This window comes from Pollicipes pollicipes, unplaced genomic scaffold, assembly GCF_011947565.3.
Source record: "Pollicipes pollicipes isolate AB1234 unplaced genomic scaffold, Ppol_2.1 Scaffold_3447;HRSCAF=4054_pilon_pilon_pilon, whole genome shotgun sequence".
Classification (NCBI taxonomy): Eukaryota; Metazoa; Arthropoda; class Thecostraca; order Pollicipedomorpha; family Pollicipedidae; genus Pollicipes; species Pollicipes pollicipes.
The window spans coordinates 11,128,780-11,145,687 of record NW_023596297.1 but is presented as its reverse complement, the minus strand read 5'-3'; the positions used below and the strand labels follow the sequence as shown (position 1 = coordinate 11,145,687).

The window sequence follows — 16,908 nt, the reverse complement described above, 5'->3', positions numbered from 1 at the left end:
GCGTTGCCGCGGCGTGTTCAGTCGGTTTAGTTCCGTTGATTGCAGGGTCGCTGGGTATAGCCCTAGGGATAAAGCCCGGTGGGCGTGGGTGCCTGGTCCATGACGGTCAGCGCCCGAGCGGCCTCGGTCCGAGGTCACCGCTGTTTTGAAGGCGAAAGGCAGGGTTCGCGCACGTGGCACCCGCCGCCGAGAAACTGGACACCGCAAACGATTCCTAGGCGGTCAAAGTTCATCAGACGCAAACTGATTCCATTCACTCCTACACAAGCTTTTCGCTTTTCGACCAAGAGGAACGTGGTCCCGCCACTTTTAACTTTGATAGGTGTAAGTACGTGAAAGGGCACATATGTTTCCAGATCGCCTGCGCTCGCGGTTAAAGTAAGATTTTTTTCGCCCGGCAAATGCGTAATAGATCGTAGGACAGCAGTTCGTACAGCAGAAGTTCGTACGATGAAAGCTCGTTGGACTAACCTCACTCTCTTGTGTCCGTGGTGAACCGCACAAACTAGTCTCTGGTGTCGCATTGTACAATGAAGCCGGGTGGCAACAGCAGACGTTAGCACCGACTGAGACGCCGGCGACAACATTATGCAGGCCGGAAAGTAACCGCTTTTCTTGGAAGGATCCGACATCTAACATACCTTCTTTTAGTTCAGTACACGCTGTAGCGACGTGGTTGATTTTTTAAAAACATTGGTTATTCTAAGATGTCAAATTTCTTTATGGATAGGCCTGATCGCCAAACAAATGTAAGCACTGGTGGGTATATATCCTGTTAATCGTGTCCCATAGAATGCAGCGGATCGTCACGCAGTTTACGAACCTGCTTCCGATCTCCGCGAAGTGCTTGTTCGCTTTTTTGTCATTGTCTGTTGTATTCTTCCGTTCGCCCTTCCTTTCTCGCTGGCAATGTCGAAGCACACGCGTCAGGATGTGAGGCATCGGCCGGCTTCAGTCCCGTGCTGCCAAAGGCCATCACGCGTGCCGTACAGTAGAGGCGGAGCGAGCGTGCCGGATCCGCCCCTGTGCTGCATGCGCTCTCACTGCCGTACAGCGAGGCGCGCCTGTCGGCCTTGACGAATCATGTGCCAGCGGGGACTGACGATCCAGGGACGACGGTCCAGGCTGTGCACTTGCCTGTTTCGGACTGGTCCGCTAAGCGCGACCAGCACCTGGTTCATGAGAGCATGGCTTTGTCGGTGCATAATCTCGACTGCGAGCGCAGGTGGGGGAGGGGAAGTAGCACTGGCTAGCCGCCGAACCCGGCCCAGACTTCTTAAATGTCAATGCAGTTGCAGTGACGGGTTGGTACCGCGTAGCGTTGGGCCGGCAATGGCGCCGTAACATCTGCTGGAGCGCACCGGCCTGCGGTTCGACGTTTGCGAGATGACTGGCCTAAACAAGCGTCGCGTCAACATCGAAAGCCAGACGTTATCGGCTTCCTGGACGTTCAAACGGTGTTTGGTAGCGCAAGTTTATTGGCCCTCAGATATACCGGTTGGGAGCGTCGACGCGAACACGGTGCCAAGTCCCTTCGATAATTAAGCGTCAAAGCCTCCGTGTCTGCATCCACTTCAGTGATTTTCATAATCTGTCATAGTCAACGCAGTCTTGCGTTCGGCTCTGCGTCATCGGAATCGATTCTGATTGTAGCCACAACGTATAAGACGGATAACGAGTACGGCGCGAACACTTCAGAATATTTTGAGTCGACTCCGATTCCGAGTCAATGAACACCACTCAATTACGGCATTGATTCCGACAGAGTCACCTCTTTTTGACATCAAAGCTTTGCTGCATACATGCTTATTTTATTTGCCTGACTGACGCTTCAGTTGCTGTATATACAACGTGCGTTTATATGTATATATGAATATATGCATAGATATGTGGTTTTAGGGTATGCTACCTACCTCGGTTTTTTGCGTCGGCAGTTGGGTTAATTTAACTCGACACCGACTTATCGTGTGAACGGAATCGATACCATCCCGACTCAAAAAAATACGCCACGGAAGTGCAGAACGATAAATAAGACCAGAGGCGTACATTTTCTCTGGGGCTCTTAAAACCACCCTACTGGCATCACTTCTCACTACACAAAGTCAGCTCGCTCACGTCACAGCATCACATGATGCCATGCCAATCTAGAGGTTTAAAATTACGGTCATGAGCAGCTTTGGGCTGGGGGGGGGGGGGGGGGCAGCAACACCATCACTCAGTATTCTAATTTATGGTCACCTGTCGAGTTCGTCGCGTCATGTTTTACAGCAGTAATTCGCCAACAATTTCTGCCCCAACCTTCGAGGCAAGTTGTTACGAAGCGACGCAATAACCATCGGCCTTGAAAAAACAGCGGCGAAACGAGCATGCTCACGCCTGGACCTCTCACGGCCAGTGCGGTCCCGCGGCAGGCCGTTCACACCGCCGGACCAACCGGGCACCACGCACGGGCCGCGTGCTCCCGCCGTGGACCGGGATCAGACGCGGGTTATGCGGCGGTGGCCCGGCCCGTGTGCCTGGCGCGCGTTTGACGCCGCTCGCGCTCACATTACGTCAGCCGATGCGGCCGCTCTCGGCTGGGCTCCAGGCCGAGCATTCCTGCAGCCAAGGCCGGAGACGCTCTGTACTCTGGCCGGTCCGCCTTGGATGACGCCGCTGCGCCAGGAGCGGCGCCAGGCCGGCGCTGACGTGGGTCCGGAACAGTCCAGAGCATTCGGGCGGGTGTTCCGGCCCTAACGAGCGATCTCACTTTTTCGGCACTGCTACATCGGCAACAGTGAGCTGCACCATGGACACGCGACGAACCTTGTGCGTCTGAAGGACCGACAGCCCACAGGATCTCCACGCGGATGGAGAGCTTTCGCCGCCCCTCCAGAACAGCCGCGACGCCCGCTTGCCCGGAGCGCGCCCACGCCAGCGACGTCACGGTTGCGCCATCGACCGCAGGACCGGCCCCCGCCATCGACCAATCGGAGCGCCACGTTTGGAGGAGTGACGGCTACGTCACGCCGCCAGGCCGCAGCACCGCCGCCGTCGGGCGGTGTTAAAGCAAGGCCAAGCCCCCCCATTGCCATCTGCCGTTAGGCGCCAGCTGGGGCGGTCCGGCTGCCTGGGTATAAAAGCCGCGCGGCGCGGCGAACGCTTTTTCAGTCGCCTCGGCTCTGGCTGCGCAGGCGGCCGCCAGCGGCGAACGTCGCACCTCGAGCCGACCCGTCGCCATCCTGGCCACCGTTCAACAGACCCCAGCCCGGCCCTGCTCCACCCTGCCCGTCGCCGCTCCGCCGCTGCTGGTCTGCGAGTCACCCGTCGCCTCGCTGCCGGCGCCGCTGCTGCCGCCCGAGCTGACTCTGGCCGTGAGGGCCGAACCGGCCGCCATGTCCACGCCGGGCACCCTACGGCGGCCGCTGCCGCTGCAGCACCTGGCCGGCGGCGTGGCCGGCGGCGTCACCTCCACGTTGCTGCTGCACCCGCTCGATCTCATCAAGATCCGCTTCGCCGTGGACGGCGGCGCCATGCGCGCGCGCCCCCAGTACACGAGCGTGGCGAGCGCGCTCACCACGATCGTCGGCTCGGAAGGCGTGCGCGGCCTCTACCGCGGCGTCACGCCCAACCTGTGCGGCGCCGGCGCCTCCTGGGGCCTCTACTTCATGTTGTAAGTATGGCTGACCCGGCAGGCACTTCGCCGTAATCCACGGCTGACGCGCGCGGGAAACCCGGCCGGACGTGCTTCTGAGTCCCCGGAACGGCTGCACCAGACTTGTCGCGATAAGACTTGCCGTTGCGACATCGTCCTACTTGGGTGCGAGCGGCGCGTGCACTGACCCGGTCGTCCACTCCAGCCTGCCGACGCTGGCTGGATGCTGACTCTGACCGCTCGTTTGCAGCTACAGCTCGCTCAAGTCGTGGATGCAGTCGGGCGACCCGTCACGAGACCTGGGCGCCGCCCGTCACATGCTCGTGGCCTCCGAGGCGGGCGTCCTGACGCTGGCGCTGACCAATCCCATCAGCGTGGTGCGCACTCGGTGAGTGACTCTTAGCGCCATCTACAGGCGACAGAATGAATGTCCGCTTAGGATGCTTCGGGACATCCAGGCACGATAAGGCAGCGACCTCTGTACGGTGTCTGCATAGACGAACAGCTGTTGCGCGCACTGCACTGAATACAGCATTTCCGTCCATGCCGAGGCTTAGCGTGTTGGAACGCGCCACTGCCTCGGTAATCAGCGGAACACGCGGCTAACGTCGCCCGCCTCTCCGCTCGGTAGGCTCTGCCTCCAGACGACGCTGGACGCCACGTTGCCGGAGAGCAAGCGCTACTCGGGCATGCTGGACGCGCTGCGCAAGACGTACCGTCAGGAGGGTACGCGCGGTCTCTACCGGGGCTTCGTGCCGGGCATCTGGGGCGTGTCACACGGCGCGCTCCAGTTCATGGCGTACGAAGAGCTCAAGAGCCTGTACAACCGGCGCCGTGGCCGACCGGTGCAGCATCGGCTCTCAACGCTCGAGTACCTGCAGTTCGCCGCGCTCTCCAAGCTGTTTGCCGCCTGCATCACGTACCCGTACCAGGTAGGAGAGCCCGAGATACCCGCGCCCAAGCACCTCGCCTCCAGTGGTGCCAAAACCCAACAAGTCGGCCACGCCGGCGCTCGTACAGTCGAGACATCACTGGGTACTCGGCGACCAGGCCGTGTTGTACGGCTATCCTCGCACCGGTCCAGTGACCGGCTTACGATGCTGCGTAACGAGCTCTTGAGAGGCGGTGTTGCCTGGCCGGTGCTAAGCTGCGGAGACGGGAGCGGGCCGCTTCCCGGGCCGACTCGGCCATAGCACCGCCGCGTCAACCCCGGCGCGTTCCCGCTGACACCGCGTTCCTGCTCTGCTGCAGGTGGTGCGGGCGCGGCTACAGGATCACCGGGCCAGCTACTCGGGCTCGGCGGACGTGATCCGGCGCATCCTGAGCCACGAGGGCCCGCGCGGTCTCTACCGCGGCCTGGCGCCCTATCTGCTGCACGTCACGCCCAACGTCTGCTGCGTGTTCATGGTGTACGAGCTTGTGACGGGCGGCGGCGGCGGCGGCCGGTGACGGTGCCGCGACGCCGCCCGTCACGCCGGCCGGTCACGACCGGCTTCGGCGGGAGGTGACCTCGCGTCCAGCAGGGGCGCCCGTCGCGGCATAGGTCCGCGTTATGTGGGCATTTGACTTGTTCTCTGTGCAATCGGCGGCATCAAATGGGCCATTTGACGCACTGCGTTTCGTATCATCGGCGGGAGCGAGTAGCCATCATTTGTCACATTCCGTGATCACGTTCACTACGCATTAGTCTAAGTCAAGTCAAGCACAGGGCGTGCTTAAATATGTATGTGGTGTGTACGCCCATCTTGTTACTCGCGTGTGACGGCAAGATGCCAGGAGCTGCGACGACGAAACGTGTGCGTGTGGTTTTACACACGTTTTGATTGCACTGCCAATGTTAAACCAAGTGAACGTGATATGTCTTATCTTTATTGTGCAACAACGTGAGAATTCTTCCTCATTTTGAGTCACCGAAGCCGGAGGTTCCCTAAGAACGCACGGACGATTGTGCTACTCGAGAAATCGATGGTTATCTCAGGCAAACGCATCATGTGCGTTGCGCAGCGAATGAAAATACAGCAAACTGGAGGTATTACGCACTAAAGGTTTGAACGGCGACAGCTATTTGCTATGAAATCATAGTCCACGTGATAAATTTCACGCCACAGAGACCCAAAAACAATGCAGAAAACGAACTGTTACAATGAACTTATCGAAAGACATCAGCGAAACTGCAGAGCTGGAACATCTACCACTGTGGTCAACACATTCCAACATGGCGATACGCAATATTCAATACGATCCTGACCATCAGCCACGATAGGTGGCACATCTGCACCATGACGGCATCAACAGTCTCCGTTACGACCAGAGGAGTCCGCTACATTACGGGCTGAGTAGCCATGTTTACGGAAGCAGACGAGATCAGAGCGTCCCCCTGTGCCCCTGCAGCGCAGGTTTCTCTTTTGTAACCTGGTCGCATGACACTCCCTCCATACCGGCCACCATTACGCTACGCGGCTTTGTCCTCTTCAACATGTGTCATGTGTCCTCTTCAACATGAGTCGTGAACGATTCTCCCATCTAAATCTCTCTTTTCTTGATTATTTCTTTGCTCGTTCACGCAACCAGGAGCCAGGCCAAATCTTTTTTTCACTGTAATTTATCCGCGGTCACCCGACCGATTCATCATCGACACGAACGGACAAAGAATGAAACAGGGGGATCCTGATAGCAGCCATACTTTTTAACATCCCACGCACAGGTACGCAACTCATACCAATGCAAAGAACACATATTATCATCACATTGGTATACCACGTGATCATGGTAATATGTCATATTACGAGTACTCCTAAGAGCACAAAACGGATCGGAAATAATATGCGAATATGCGGACGAACGCGAGGTAATCTAGAAACAAAACAGAAGAGCGTCGGGAATCTTAATAAACCGCCGAAAGGTCTGCGATTCCTCCGTCTGGCTCACATAGTTTAAGGACGGACGCAAGAACGACCAGCCCCGAGCGCTAGGCGGTTAATATGTGTCAATGTCCAATGTTGAGCGCCGAATGTTCCACGTCTGACGGAGTCTGCGTATGCAGGGAATGGTCGATCATTCGTTGTCCTGGCGTGTTGTCTAGAACAGGCGCACGGGCCAAACACAACCAAAAATACCGCAGTCGCGCAGTGGAGACGAACAAAAACACGTGACACCCGCGGATAGATGCACCACGCTCCCCGGCAGGTCTGAGGTGACTCCTCCCCAGCGATTCAATCACATGCTCTTGCGTGAATGAACCTGAAATGTGACAGCTTTCCACGCGACATTCACGCGTCCTCTTTATCAATGCTATTGCGTATTTCAACTTAACACTACATAATACCAATTAAAATACTATTACAAATCAAAAGTAAAGTTCATGAATGTCAATTACATAACTACCACACACAAGTGACCAACAACCGTAAGTACGAACCACCAACGCCAAAACAAGCCAACACACAATAATATACACATCCCTCTCATTGCCTCGCGGCGAAGCCACCATAAGTTCCGTCCCTCCCCTCACGTACAGCCACATCAACATTGGAACAGCACCTCCTCCATGCTGGCGAGCCTCAGGTCTGCCCGCCGGGGCCCCTCTCCGGCTCGCGCCTGGGCGTGCGGCGCTGGACCAGCACCTCCTCCACGCTGACGAGCCTCAGGTAGGCGAGACTGCCGGCCGGCTCCAGCCCGTCCGGCCAGAGCAGCCGCACCAGCAGCACGTCCTGTCCGAAAGGTGATCGGCCTGCGTCAGCGGGGGCGCGGCATGGCGCATGTTGTTAGCACGGCGACACACGTCATCAGCACAGCGGCGCACGTCGTCAGCAGAGCGACGCACGTCGTCAGCACGGCGGCGCACATCGTCAGCACGGCGGTGCACGTCGTCAGCAGAGCGACGCACGTCGTCAGCACGGCGGCGCACATCGTCAGCACGGCGGTGCACGTCGTCAGCACGGCGGCGCACGTCTTCGGTACGGCAGCGCACGTCTTCGGCACGACGGCGCACGTCGTCAGCACGGCGGCGCACACGTCAGCACGGCGGCGTACGTCGTCAGCACGACGACGCGCATCGTCAGCAAGGCGGCGTACGTCGTCAGCACGGCGGCGCACGTCGTCAGCACGGCGGCACATGTCGTCAGCACGGCGACGCGCATCGTCAGCACAGCGGCGCACGTCGTCAGCACGGCGGCGCACGTCGTCAGCACGCCACCCGAGACGCGTCACGGACACGGAGCCTTGGAACTTGCTCCAATAAGCTTAAAAGCCGCTTCAGGTGTGGGGTAACCCAGCTATTATCTAAACGCGCAAATAATTCGACCCCCTTAGGGATCAGAGGATTGCAATGTGTCTGCTCGCTGGACTGAACTCGGCAGCGAGAGCCGGGAGCCGAGGGTACCAGGGTCCAGCCAAGGTGGCGAAGCCATGAAACTGGAAGCCTGAGGGCAAAAGGGCCCGAATAGCAGGCGCGTGGTTACAATACCACAACATCGGGGAGAGGCAAGGACAGAGGAGGTTGTGGAGATGGCGACTGAGAAGCGGGTCCGTGGGGAACCCACTGTTTCAATTAGTGGCGATCCGTCCACGCACCTTGGCCGCCTGCTCGGCGGTGCGACAGAGGCCGGCCACGTACAGCCAGCTGCAGGAGCGCCAGTTGCGCTCGGCCACCGGCCGCCGCGTCTCGAGACTGAGCACCTGGACAGAGGCCACCACCGACGCGTGGTAGAAGGCCGGACCGCGCTTGTACACCACTGTCGGCGCAAACAAACGCGGCGGCTCAGCTTCCTGATCGGCAGAGCGCGAGTTTTGCCCGGCGTCCATACACAAAAATGCAACCGAAGGGTCATAACAGTGGCATGGTGCGGTGAGGAGGAAGTGAGCCAACACGTGCGTAAACATTCTGAGGGTACAGAATAAATCCGGAAAGCACAAGCACGGAAACTAACTCATACAGAAGACCTATCCGTGGGTGGCGTGAGGGCGTTCAATAACGAGCTCGCCCCGGATTCCGGCTCCCGCAATCCCTCTAGGGATTGCGGAATCCATCTAGGCACACGTGATGACCATACGTCACTGGCTCTGCATGCATCCCCTGCACTGTCCTGTATCAGAGCCCATCAGGGGCCAGCTCTCGAGCGTACGCAGGGCGGCGGCCAGACCGCGAATTTACTCACCGAAGTCGGCTCCGGACAGCAGGCCATCGCGCACCACCCAGCCCCGACCGCGCAGCGCCAGGTACGCCGCGTAGCGCGCCGCTAGGTGGCGGTCACCCGCCGCCAGGTGGCCAAACAGCGCGTCACTGGCCAGCACCTCGCCGCTCGCCGTCCGCACCCGCACGCAGCCGAGCGCGTGCGACAGGAACAGCACCTCCTCTGGCTGCAGCACCAGGCGGCGACGGAGTGGGGCCGCCGGCCGGGCATCGTCGCTGTCGTCGTCTGAGTCAATGCTGTTGCTGTCACCGCCACTGTCTGCACATGCAGCAGGCTCCTCAAGGTGTGCCATGCCTTGTAGCCTGTCTGCTGAGGGTGTGTCTGGCAAGCCAGTTGACATGAGTTCATCATGATCTGAAGCACTCCTGGGCATTGCCTGAACAGCCTCCGACAAGCCCACGTCTGTGGCTGCCTCTTTGTTCTCATGCCGATCCCTTCTGCGGGTGGCATCAAGGAGGAAGAACATGTCACTGTCAGAGACATCTTCTCCACTTAGCACCGCTTCCTGGATTTTTAGATATTTTTCTAAAATTTCTTCAGCTATTTTGGTGCCAAATGCTCCCTGAAAATAAAGTGTTGTCATTTAATGCCTTGCTCAAATCATGGTCTCAAGCTGAGGCACACTGTCATGCACAAATTATCTACATTACGTGATAAACCAGTCTTAAGCGGGGTAAAAGGCAGCATTTCAGGTGTGTTTTCAAAACACACTGAAAAGAAGACATTAAACAATATTACAAAATAACTGAGAAATATGAACATGCAAATACATTCAAAGTGACATAGAAAAGAAAAACGGAGCAGCTTTGAGGGGTGTTGACACCCTTGTGGTGGGAGTGTACAAAACTTACCTCAGCAAACAGGTCTAGCAAGCTGCCCTCAGACACAACACCACATGGCCCACTCAGCGTCACTTCACATGGCTCCTCACCATCATGCAATATTGGCAGTGTTCCTCTAAATTCTATGTTGCTGTGTTTCTCTTGTGGGAGACATTCAGTATCACTCTGGATGACTCTGTCATCCTTTTCTTAGTTCCATGGACCTTAAATGCAACATAGTGTTCTTTAGGTCAGGGTGTACTTTCCTACCTCATGTTACAAAAAAGCACTGTACATCAATCATTGTTTTTAAGGCAGAACATATAATAATTAATCGCAAAACATGTCATCTATACTCTTACCTTGGAACTTAACTAATTATGATACCGAACATCCAACCACCGCAAACACACAGCAGTCGCGACACTGGCGCCATTACTGCGCGCGGTCACAACATTACTGCGCATCAATCAGCATCAAGAACCATAAAAATGTATGGGGCCAAGGTAACAAGAATCCATGTTAGGTTAGGTTAGATTAGGTACAGTAAGGTAAGGTAAGGTAAGGTAAGGTTAGGTCAGGTTGGGTTAGGTTAGGTTAGGTTAGGCTAGTTTAGGCTATGTTCTGAATTATTCTGGCCTGTGCGTTTCATAAATGTACCTAAACGCAATAAGAAACGATTTTCATCGTATTATTATTGTTACCTTGGTCTCGTACATTTTTTACGGTTCTTCATAAGCAGCAATATTGTAATTACGCAACGACAACGCAGAAACGGCGCTGGGGAATCGAGGCGGTGCGGTGCGTGCAGCGCTCGGGAGCTCGCCGTGGTAGCTACTAAAATTTGAAGGTAGGCGCGTGATTCTACCTGTTTTGAGATTATTTACGATACGTTCCGCCTTAAACACGACAAATGGGATAAAATGATTTTTTCTAATGTTGGGTAGGAAAGTACACCTACACCCTTTCAACTTATGGGTATTGTTGACCTGGCCAACAATGCTATATGGAGGCAAGAGTACCATAAATAAAAAGCATTGATATAAATTATTGAATGCCCGATCAACGGCAAGACAGTATTGCCAACATAGGCCCTACACTTCTTGAACGGCCTGAACAGCCAAATCCGGCATGTGTCATGATAATTTGATATCAGTAGATGCACCATACATTTCTAAATACATTTCAACATCAATGCGTAGCAATGCACGGTGTTTGATCCAGCACCCGCCACCAGCCGTCGCATAATTGCGGTGCGCCGCCTTGGGTGGCGCCTAGACAGCCTTGGGTGCGCATGATGAGCGAAAATGTTGTCAGTCACAAATGGTTTCAGCTGATCGTGGGGGTGACGTCACGAAACCACGCTGCCTGCGGTGACTTCGTACGGGACAAAACACAACCCAACATGACGGGAACCAAACGAGATGGAATCAGACCAGTAGCGCATGCAGAGGGGAGGGTTACAGGTGGCACGTGCCCCTCAGGTTTCGAGAGCTTTTTGAGCCCCTCGGGACCTATGACTTAGGGCTCCGCCTTACGGGGCCTTTGGGCTCTTAAGCCCAAAGCCCCGTAAGGCCGGCAGGACGTCGGCCTGGTATCAGCGGCCCGACCCACAGGGTCTGGTATCGAGATGCCAGTCACAGGGCTCTGCGCGCTGATCGATAGTCGATTAAGACCTTAAGGGCCTATATGTCGGTCAAACATTACCAATAATGCACAGTCGGCCCCGTGGCGGCATGGGCATAAGAGCTCATTTCCCAGTAGACACAAAGCCGGAGCCAGCGATTACATTGGTCGGGGCCCCACAGCGCCTGACGGGGGCGCTGTGCTGGCAAGGGCCTCAATTCGGCCAGAGGCAGTGTTCGAGGAGGTGAAGAGTCTGGAAGGCCCACCACGTTCAACGATCAAGGGCCCGATTGGAGGGTCCAAGGACATGAAGGGCTGGTCGGGACTTATTCAGGGGCCCCAACCTGCGGGGACGGGTTCTCAGATGGCAGTCAGGGGGCTCTTTGTGCCGATCAGGAATCCCTGATTCGATAAAGGTCTATATGTCGGTCAGGCACCACCAGTAACGTACAGCCGGCTCCCTGTCGGTATGGACTGAGGGCTCACTTCCCAACCAGCTTCAAATCCGCGGCCAGCGATGCACTCTGGTCGGGGGCCCTGTATCTGTCAGCGGCCCACAGTGCCTAACAAAGGGTGCTGAGTCACAAGGGCCCCGAGCCAACCAATGGCAGTGTTTGATGATGCGCGAAGAGAAGCCCAGGCGGCCCAACGGAACCGACGATTAAGGGCCCGGTTGAAGGGCATAAGGGCCCGAAAGATTGGCTGCAGCTCACATAAAAAATCGCGGCCTGTAGGGCCTTAAATATCAACCAGAGGTCCTTTGGCACCGTTTGAGGACACCGCAAGACAATGCGGGTGTTTAAGTCGGCCGGGGACCACGAGCACGGAAACGTTGACTCCCTGTCAGCCTGGACCCCGGGGGCCAGTTCCCTAACAGGATCAAGACCGGGGACCACGATTCGCATTGGACCACGGCCGCGGCGGGCACACCGCCCCCGCCCGAGCCGGCCCTCGCGGGGGGTTCGGGACGTCTGAGTGAGCCGACCCCATGTCCAACCCCGGCTGGAGAGGCGCCGCCCGACGTCTTCACAGCGCCACCGCGACGGTCTGCACGGGCTACCCGGCGTCGCGAACGTCTAATTGAGACCATGTGAGGGAGTGAGCAGGCACACCGTGTGCGGTAGATTTAGTGTTCGACCCCGTATTTTCGCACTGTAGCCTCCGCGCTCCGCCGCCGTCTCCCTACCGGCCCGCGATCGCTTCCCCCGCCATGCTTGTCGTGTTCAATTGTCTAGTGTACACTATCACCTCTCGCGTATAAAAAAATTGTGTTCGTCATTCGATCGCGTCCCGCGGGCTGAATGAATGGTGGGGGATGTGCGAGTACCGAGTATAGCGCGCGAGTAGTAGTATCTAGACCGAACGGTAGGTGGCAGAGCGTCTCGCGGAGAACAGAAATAGTCTAGTTCCGACCGCCGACTCGTGTGGACCTTGTTGAAGACAGACTCGAACATCTAAACACGACAAAGTCGGTGAATCATTTATATTGCAAATTTGGTGTGTGCACGGATTATGCCGCCTTCAGCAAAGAGGCTGCCTCAGCATTGACGCAACACGGCTCCTGTGTTACGCGCCGCGCCCTCGGGACGCCCCGTGCAATTCAAACGTGACCGATGGTGCTAGCCGCCTGGCGGCGAGGTCGTCAAGTCAAGGGAGCCGCCGCACATGCGGAAGAGCAGCCGTCTTCGGGGCCGCTGAGGTTCTACTGCCTCAGCGCAGGACCGCACGTGGCCGGATATGTTCATCCGACAGGGTTTCAAATTCTTGCACTGACGCGGTGAAGCAGCCGATGACGTCATCCATGGACACGCCGCCAACGTGCCGGGACGACACTGTTTCAGCTCACACGCGGCCGACACTTCCCTGCACTTCTTTTCAGCACCTTTTGAAGTGCTGTGTATCGTAATACAAATATTTGCCGATTGTTCCTGGGCTGTGCTCAGTGCGCGTGCACTCCTGGCCACGTCCTGGATCGGAGGTCCTAATGTAATACCGGTTACTGATCCAACCCTGAGTTCCGGTCCTTGTCTCAGGCTTTGGGCTTACCCGGGACCTGGTCCTGTCGTAGGTTCTGGTGCTAACGTGGGCTTCGGTCCTATTGCTGCTCCTCGTTGTATTATGGGTGCGGGTTCTGTCCTTGATACGGGGCCGACGGGGTACCCTGCCACGCAGAAAGTGCAGGCCTGCACACGAATCCGAGGACCCAGCATCTGCCGGACACGGCTGCACCAGACGTTCTTGTCCGGACCACAGTTCTGGAAGGCTGTCACGGACGCTGGAAAACATTCCGGAGCTCCCTTTAAATTAACACCGCAAACTGTGTCGCTTGAACACCCTTTTCGAACGCAGTGACTGGTGATGTCAAAGCATTCCCCACAGAGAATCGGGAGGCTATTAAAGGCGACCACGCAAGCATTTTGTGTATGCTCCTGGCTGGCGCTTGCTGTTACGTGACGACGAGGCTGTGGACGGCGGGTCCAGTCGCGTTATTTGGAGGCACAGAATGTGCAGCCCTGCCCGAAGCCAGCGACGACAGAGTTCGCTGGGCAGGGCTGGGGACAATCTCATTTCCTCCCGAACCACAATTTTGCGCTCTCATACGCTGACTCCGGAAGGCACCCGTACTCCCCGTCCGGTCTTAAGACGCACTTTGTGCCAATCGGACAATTCAGACTGTCACACTCCACCGACACGTCCAAAGCACTCGCTTCTGACGCCGCCGCGGGCGTGGCAGACCCGTGACGCAAGCCCGCCGCGCGCTGGCTCCGGCCGCCTGGCTGCGGCCTCAAGCGTCAGAGCCGGCGGCGGAGCCGACGCGTTAGGTGCCGCGCCGGCCCGCGCAGAAACGTGCAGCCCTGTCCGAAGCCGAGCACGACGGTGTTGGCGGGACACGGCTGGGCCAGCCGCAGCGGCTCGGGCGCGCAGTTGCGGAGCCGGCCGGCGACGCCGGGCAGGCAGGTGAGGCGCAGGTCCGGGGCGAGCGCGCACAGCGTGTCGGCCGGGCAGCGGCGGCGCCGGCACGACTCGGAAATGTCCACACAACCTCGTTGCGAGCGGCGTCCCCGAGCCCTCTCACGTGCACACAGGCTCGCGTGGAGGAAGTGGCGCTGGCGGCATCTGCAGGGGAAGAGTCATTAGGACATGGGCCAGTCGTAAGCAGCTGGGCTGGCTCGTGTCAGTCTGGCGGTTGACGGCGCCGCGAAGGTTTTTCAAAGGACCTTGGCCATATTTGCTTTTGGTTTTGTCTTTGGGGGCTTAGCTTTACCGTAAGAGTCTTTGTTGAGCATAACGTGCTGTAAATATTCTTACCCACACCACCAGAGTAGAGTGATTGTAGTTGAACATGCAATTTTTACCGACCAACTGTAACGTAGAACGAGATGCACGACCCGTCGTAACCCAGGGATAACGCCGCCTACTCCTTCCAAGGACGGCAAGCAGATTAAGGGACATCTCTTGACAATCAGATCTGCGAACAGATTTCCCAAGAAGACCTTGGGTTTCCGATCCTATCCCCCATTATGGAGCCTTGTCTTTGTCCGGAGTTTTGCTCGCTTTTTCATAATAACCGCTTAGGTTAGTGTATGAAATTGAATAAAATTGCCTCCCTGGCTGGCGGAGTCTTCTGGTGTCCGGGCATCATGTTTGGCTGGCGGGCTTCCTATGTTTTTTCTATTCTATGTGCATCTGAACATCTGATAGGGAATCCTTATCATCCTCTGGGGGTTCTACTGACAACAGGGTGTGACGCTGGCCATCTGAAGCCTCTTACGGGGGCAAATATGTCACAATTTTGGTATGGGTGCCAGACTTGTCTCAACGCTGTATCCATATACAAACGTACCAAACTAACGGAAAACAGATATAGTCCGTGCGATTGTCCGAAAACCTGATTTAAGGTGCTGGTGTAGGACAACTCGCGCTGTCAAATGCCACGTAGCGATGACAAAATGGTACTCTATTTTAACTCAAAAGCCCCATATATCTCACAACGCGGAAAAGCGTGGACTCAAAAATAGCTTGAGAGTGGCCGGCCGGGGGTGACGAGCTGGCCAAAAAAACCAAAATGCATATGTGAATGCTATGATTTGTTCCTGAATGCCACAACCCACGACCCTGACAAGTGGTTGATTGCGTTTTCCTAACGTTTTTTTTATAGATCCCTTCTCCCGCATTGTCATTTAATCGAGCACCAATGTAGGCGCTGGAGCATCCTCACACGTTGATATACTCCAAAAGCGTGCTCCCGGCATTTACTTTTTCTGAGCAGCGACGTTTTTTATACACACTACACGGCGGATTGGGATGGCGACAGGTCAAGTGCGTATTGCATAGTACATGTTTGTGATAATACAGTAGTGCATTGTATATGTAAATGAATGTGTAGCGCAATATCATAAAGCTTAATTCACCATCCAACTGGCATTACGGTTGTTTCATTTTTATTTTTGCTGCTTTCTGCTGCGAATTATTTCGTCAGCTGGCGTTGGTTGCTACCATTTCGTCGCTTCGTTTTCGCCCTTCATTGCATTGGATTATTCAATGCGCAAGTTTCCGGTAGGATCCTTAGTTAGTCACTGAATACGTAAATGTCTGCTTATCCAGCTCAAGTTTATGTCTGCTTTATTTTAGTCTTTCAGGACATCCTTTCTTCATTCTCCTCAAATCTCTGTTCAATAACTTCGACCTCCAGGTTTCTTTCCTCCCTCCATTGTTTCGGTGCATCTGCCCCAGGGTCACTCGCCGCCGTCACCAAGCACTCATGCTGTGCTCCCCAACACAGGCACCGGCGCCTCTTCGGGAAGGTCCTGTCCACACAGATACCACAGTCATCACAATCGTGGACCGTCCACCGACCGCTGTAGCTGTCTGGGAGAACTATGCTGCACCGCCTGGCACGCCAAACACTGGACACGCCATTCCAAATGCAAATACATCGGGCCACTCCCAGCCATTCGCAAGCACCACCTATCCACACATTGCTTATCTAGGCCACAGTCACACGCACAACCACCTGCCACACCAAACTCACTCTCCAAGGACTGTTTTCAAATGAGTATTAAGCTAGATTAGGAATGCTCGCAGGCCTCCAAACGTTATTAGCAATCAGTGGCATCGAAACAAATGTAGGACTATCACCTTTACATCAACAGTAGAACTTCACTATTGCACACGTCAATATTGACAGCATCACGGCCGGAAACCAAAATTGACAAACTCAGAAAATTTGTGGGAACTAACGATGTGAAAAACCCTCGCACTTACAGAAACCAAATTAAGGGCGCCATTGCTGAGTCTTTACAAAATGAACGGTTTCCGCACACCGCTGGGCCCGACATAAAACGAGACACAGGGGTCGGAATCACCACTTACATGCACACATCGCTACCGTTCCAAAGACTGAACCAGCTAGAAATAGATGACGAGGAGGTGGATATCAGCAAAACTAAAACGCAGTTATACATTTTTAGTATGCTGCGCTTGCCTCCCACCGAATTTAACGGCGGATCGATTACGACTCTTCACTGAACACTTCACAACCAGCATGTCAAGCCTTAAGTCCATATTCCCCACATCCACGTTAATATTGGTCGACTTAAGCGCTGGAACACACTCTGATAAACGAATTTATTGC

At 55.7% G+C, this 16,908-nt stretch overlaps 2 protein-coding genes across 2 annotated transcripts; one reads left to right on the top strand and one right to left on the bottom strand.

Annotated features, from left to right (window-relative positions):
* The first annotated feature begins 3,120 nt into the window (after positions 1–3,120).
* On the top strand, positions 3,121–6,108 carry LOC119092000 (mitochondrial folate transporter/carrier). Its single transcript, XM_037214952.1, has 4 exons — positions 3,121–3,652; positions 3,885–4,022; positions 4,266–4,566; positions 4,886–6,108. The coding sequence occupies exons 1-4, from the start codon at positions 3,375–3,377 to the stop codon at positions 5,081–5,083; spliced, it is 915 nt and encodes a 304-aa protein (XP_037070847.1). The 5' UTR covers positions 3,121–3,374; the 3' UTR covers positions 5,084–6,108.
* A 38-nt stretch (positions 6,109–6,146) lies between these two features.
* On the bottom strand, positions 6,147–9,726 carry LOC119091762 (tRNA-splicing endonuclease subunit Sen2). The gene is made up of 4 exons (XM_037214633.1): positions 9,678–9,726; positions 8,791–9,388; positions 8,207–8,367; positions 6,147–7,344 (listed from the first exon to the last, which is right to left on the bottom strand). Exons 2-4 carry the CDS (start codon positions 9,290–9,292, stop codon positions 7,195–7,197), a joined length of 813 nt encoding a protein of 270 aa, XP_037070528.1. The 5' UTR covers positions 9,293–9,388; positions 9,678–9,726; the 3' UTR covers positions 6,147–7,194.
* Between the last annotated feature and the right edge of the window lie 7,182 nt (positions 9,727–16,908).

Coding starts and splice junctions, on each gene's coding strand:
- LOC119091762 (XM_037214633.1), bottom strand. CDS start 9,292: ATGTTCTTCCTCCTTGATGCCACCCGCAGAAGGGATCGGCATGAGAAC. Junction 8,368..8,790: donor GCTGTCCGGAGCCGACTTCG/GTGAGTAAATTC, acceptor TTGCGCCGACAG/TGGTGTACAAGCGCGGTCCG. Junction 7,345..8,206: donor CCGCCGAGCAGGCGGCCAAG/GTGCGTGGACGG, acceptor CCTTTCGGACAG/GACGTGCTGCTGGTGCGGCT.
- LOC119092000 (XM_037214952.1), top strand. CDS start 3,375: ATGTCCACGCCGGGCACCCTACGGCGGCCGCTGCCGCTGCAGCACCTG. Junction 3,653..3,884: donor TGGGGCCTCTACTTCATGTT/GTAAGTATGGCT, acceptor GCTCGTTTGCAG/CTACAGCTCGCTCAAGTCGT. Junction 4,567..4,885: donor GCATCACGTACCCGTACCAG/GTAGGAGAGCCC, acceptor GCTCTGCTGCAG/GTGGTGCGGGCGCGGCTACA.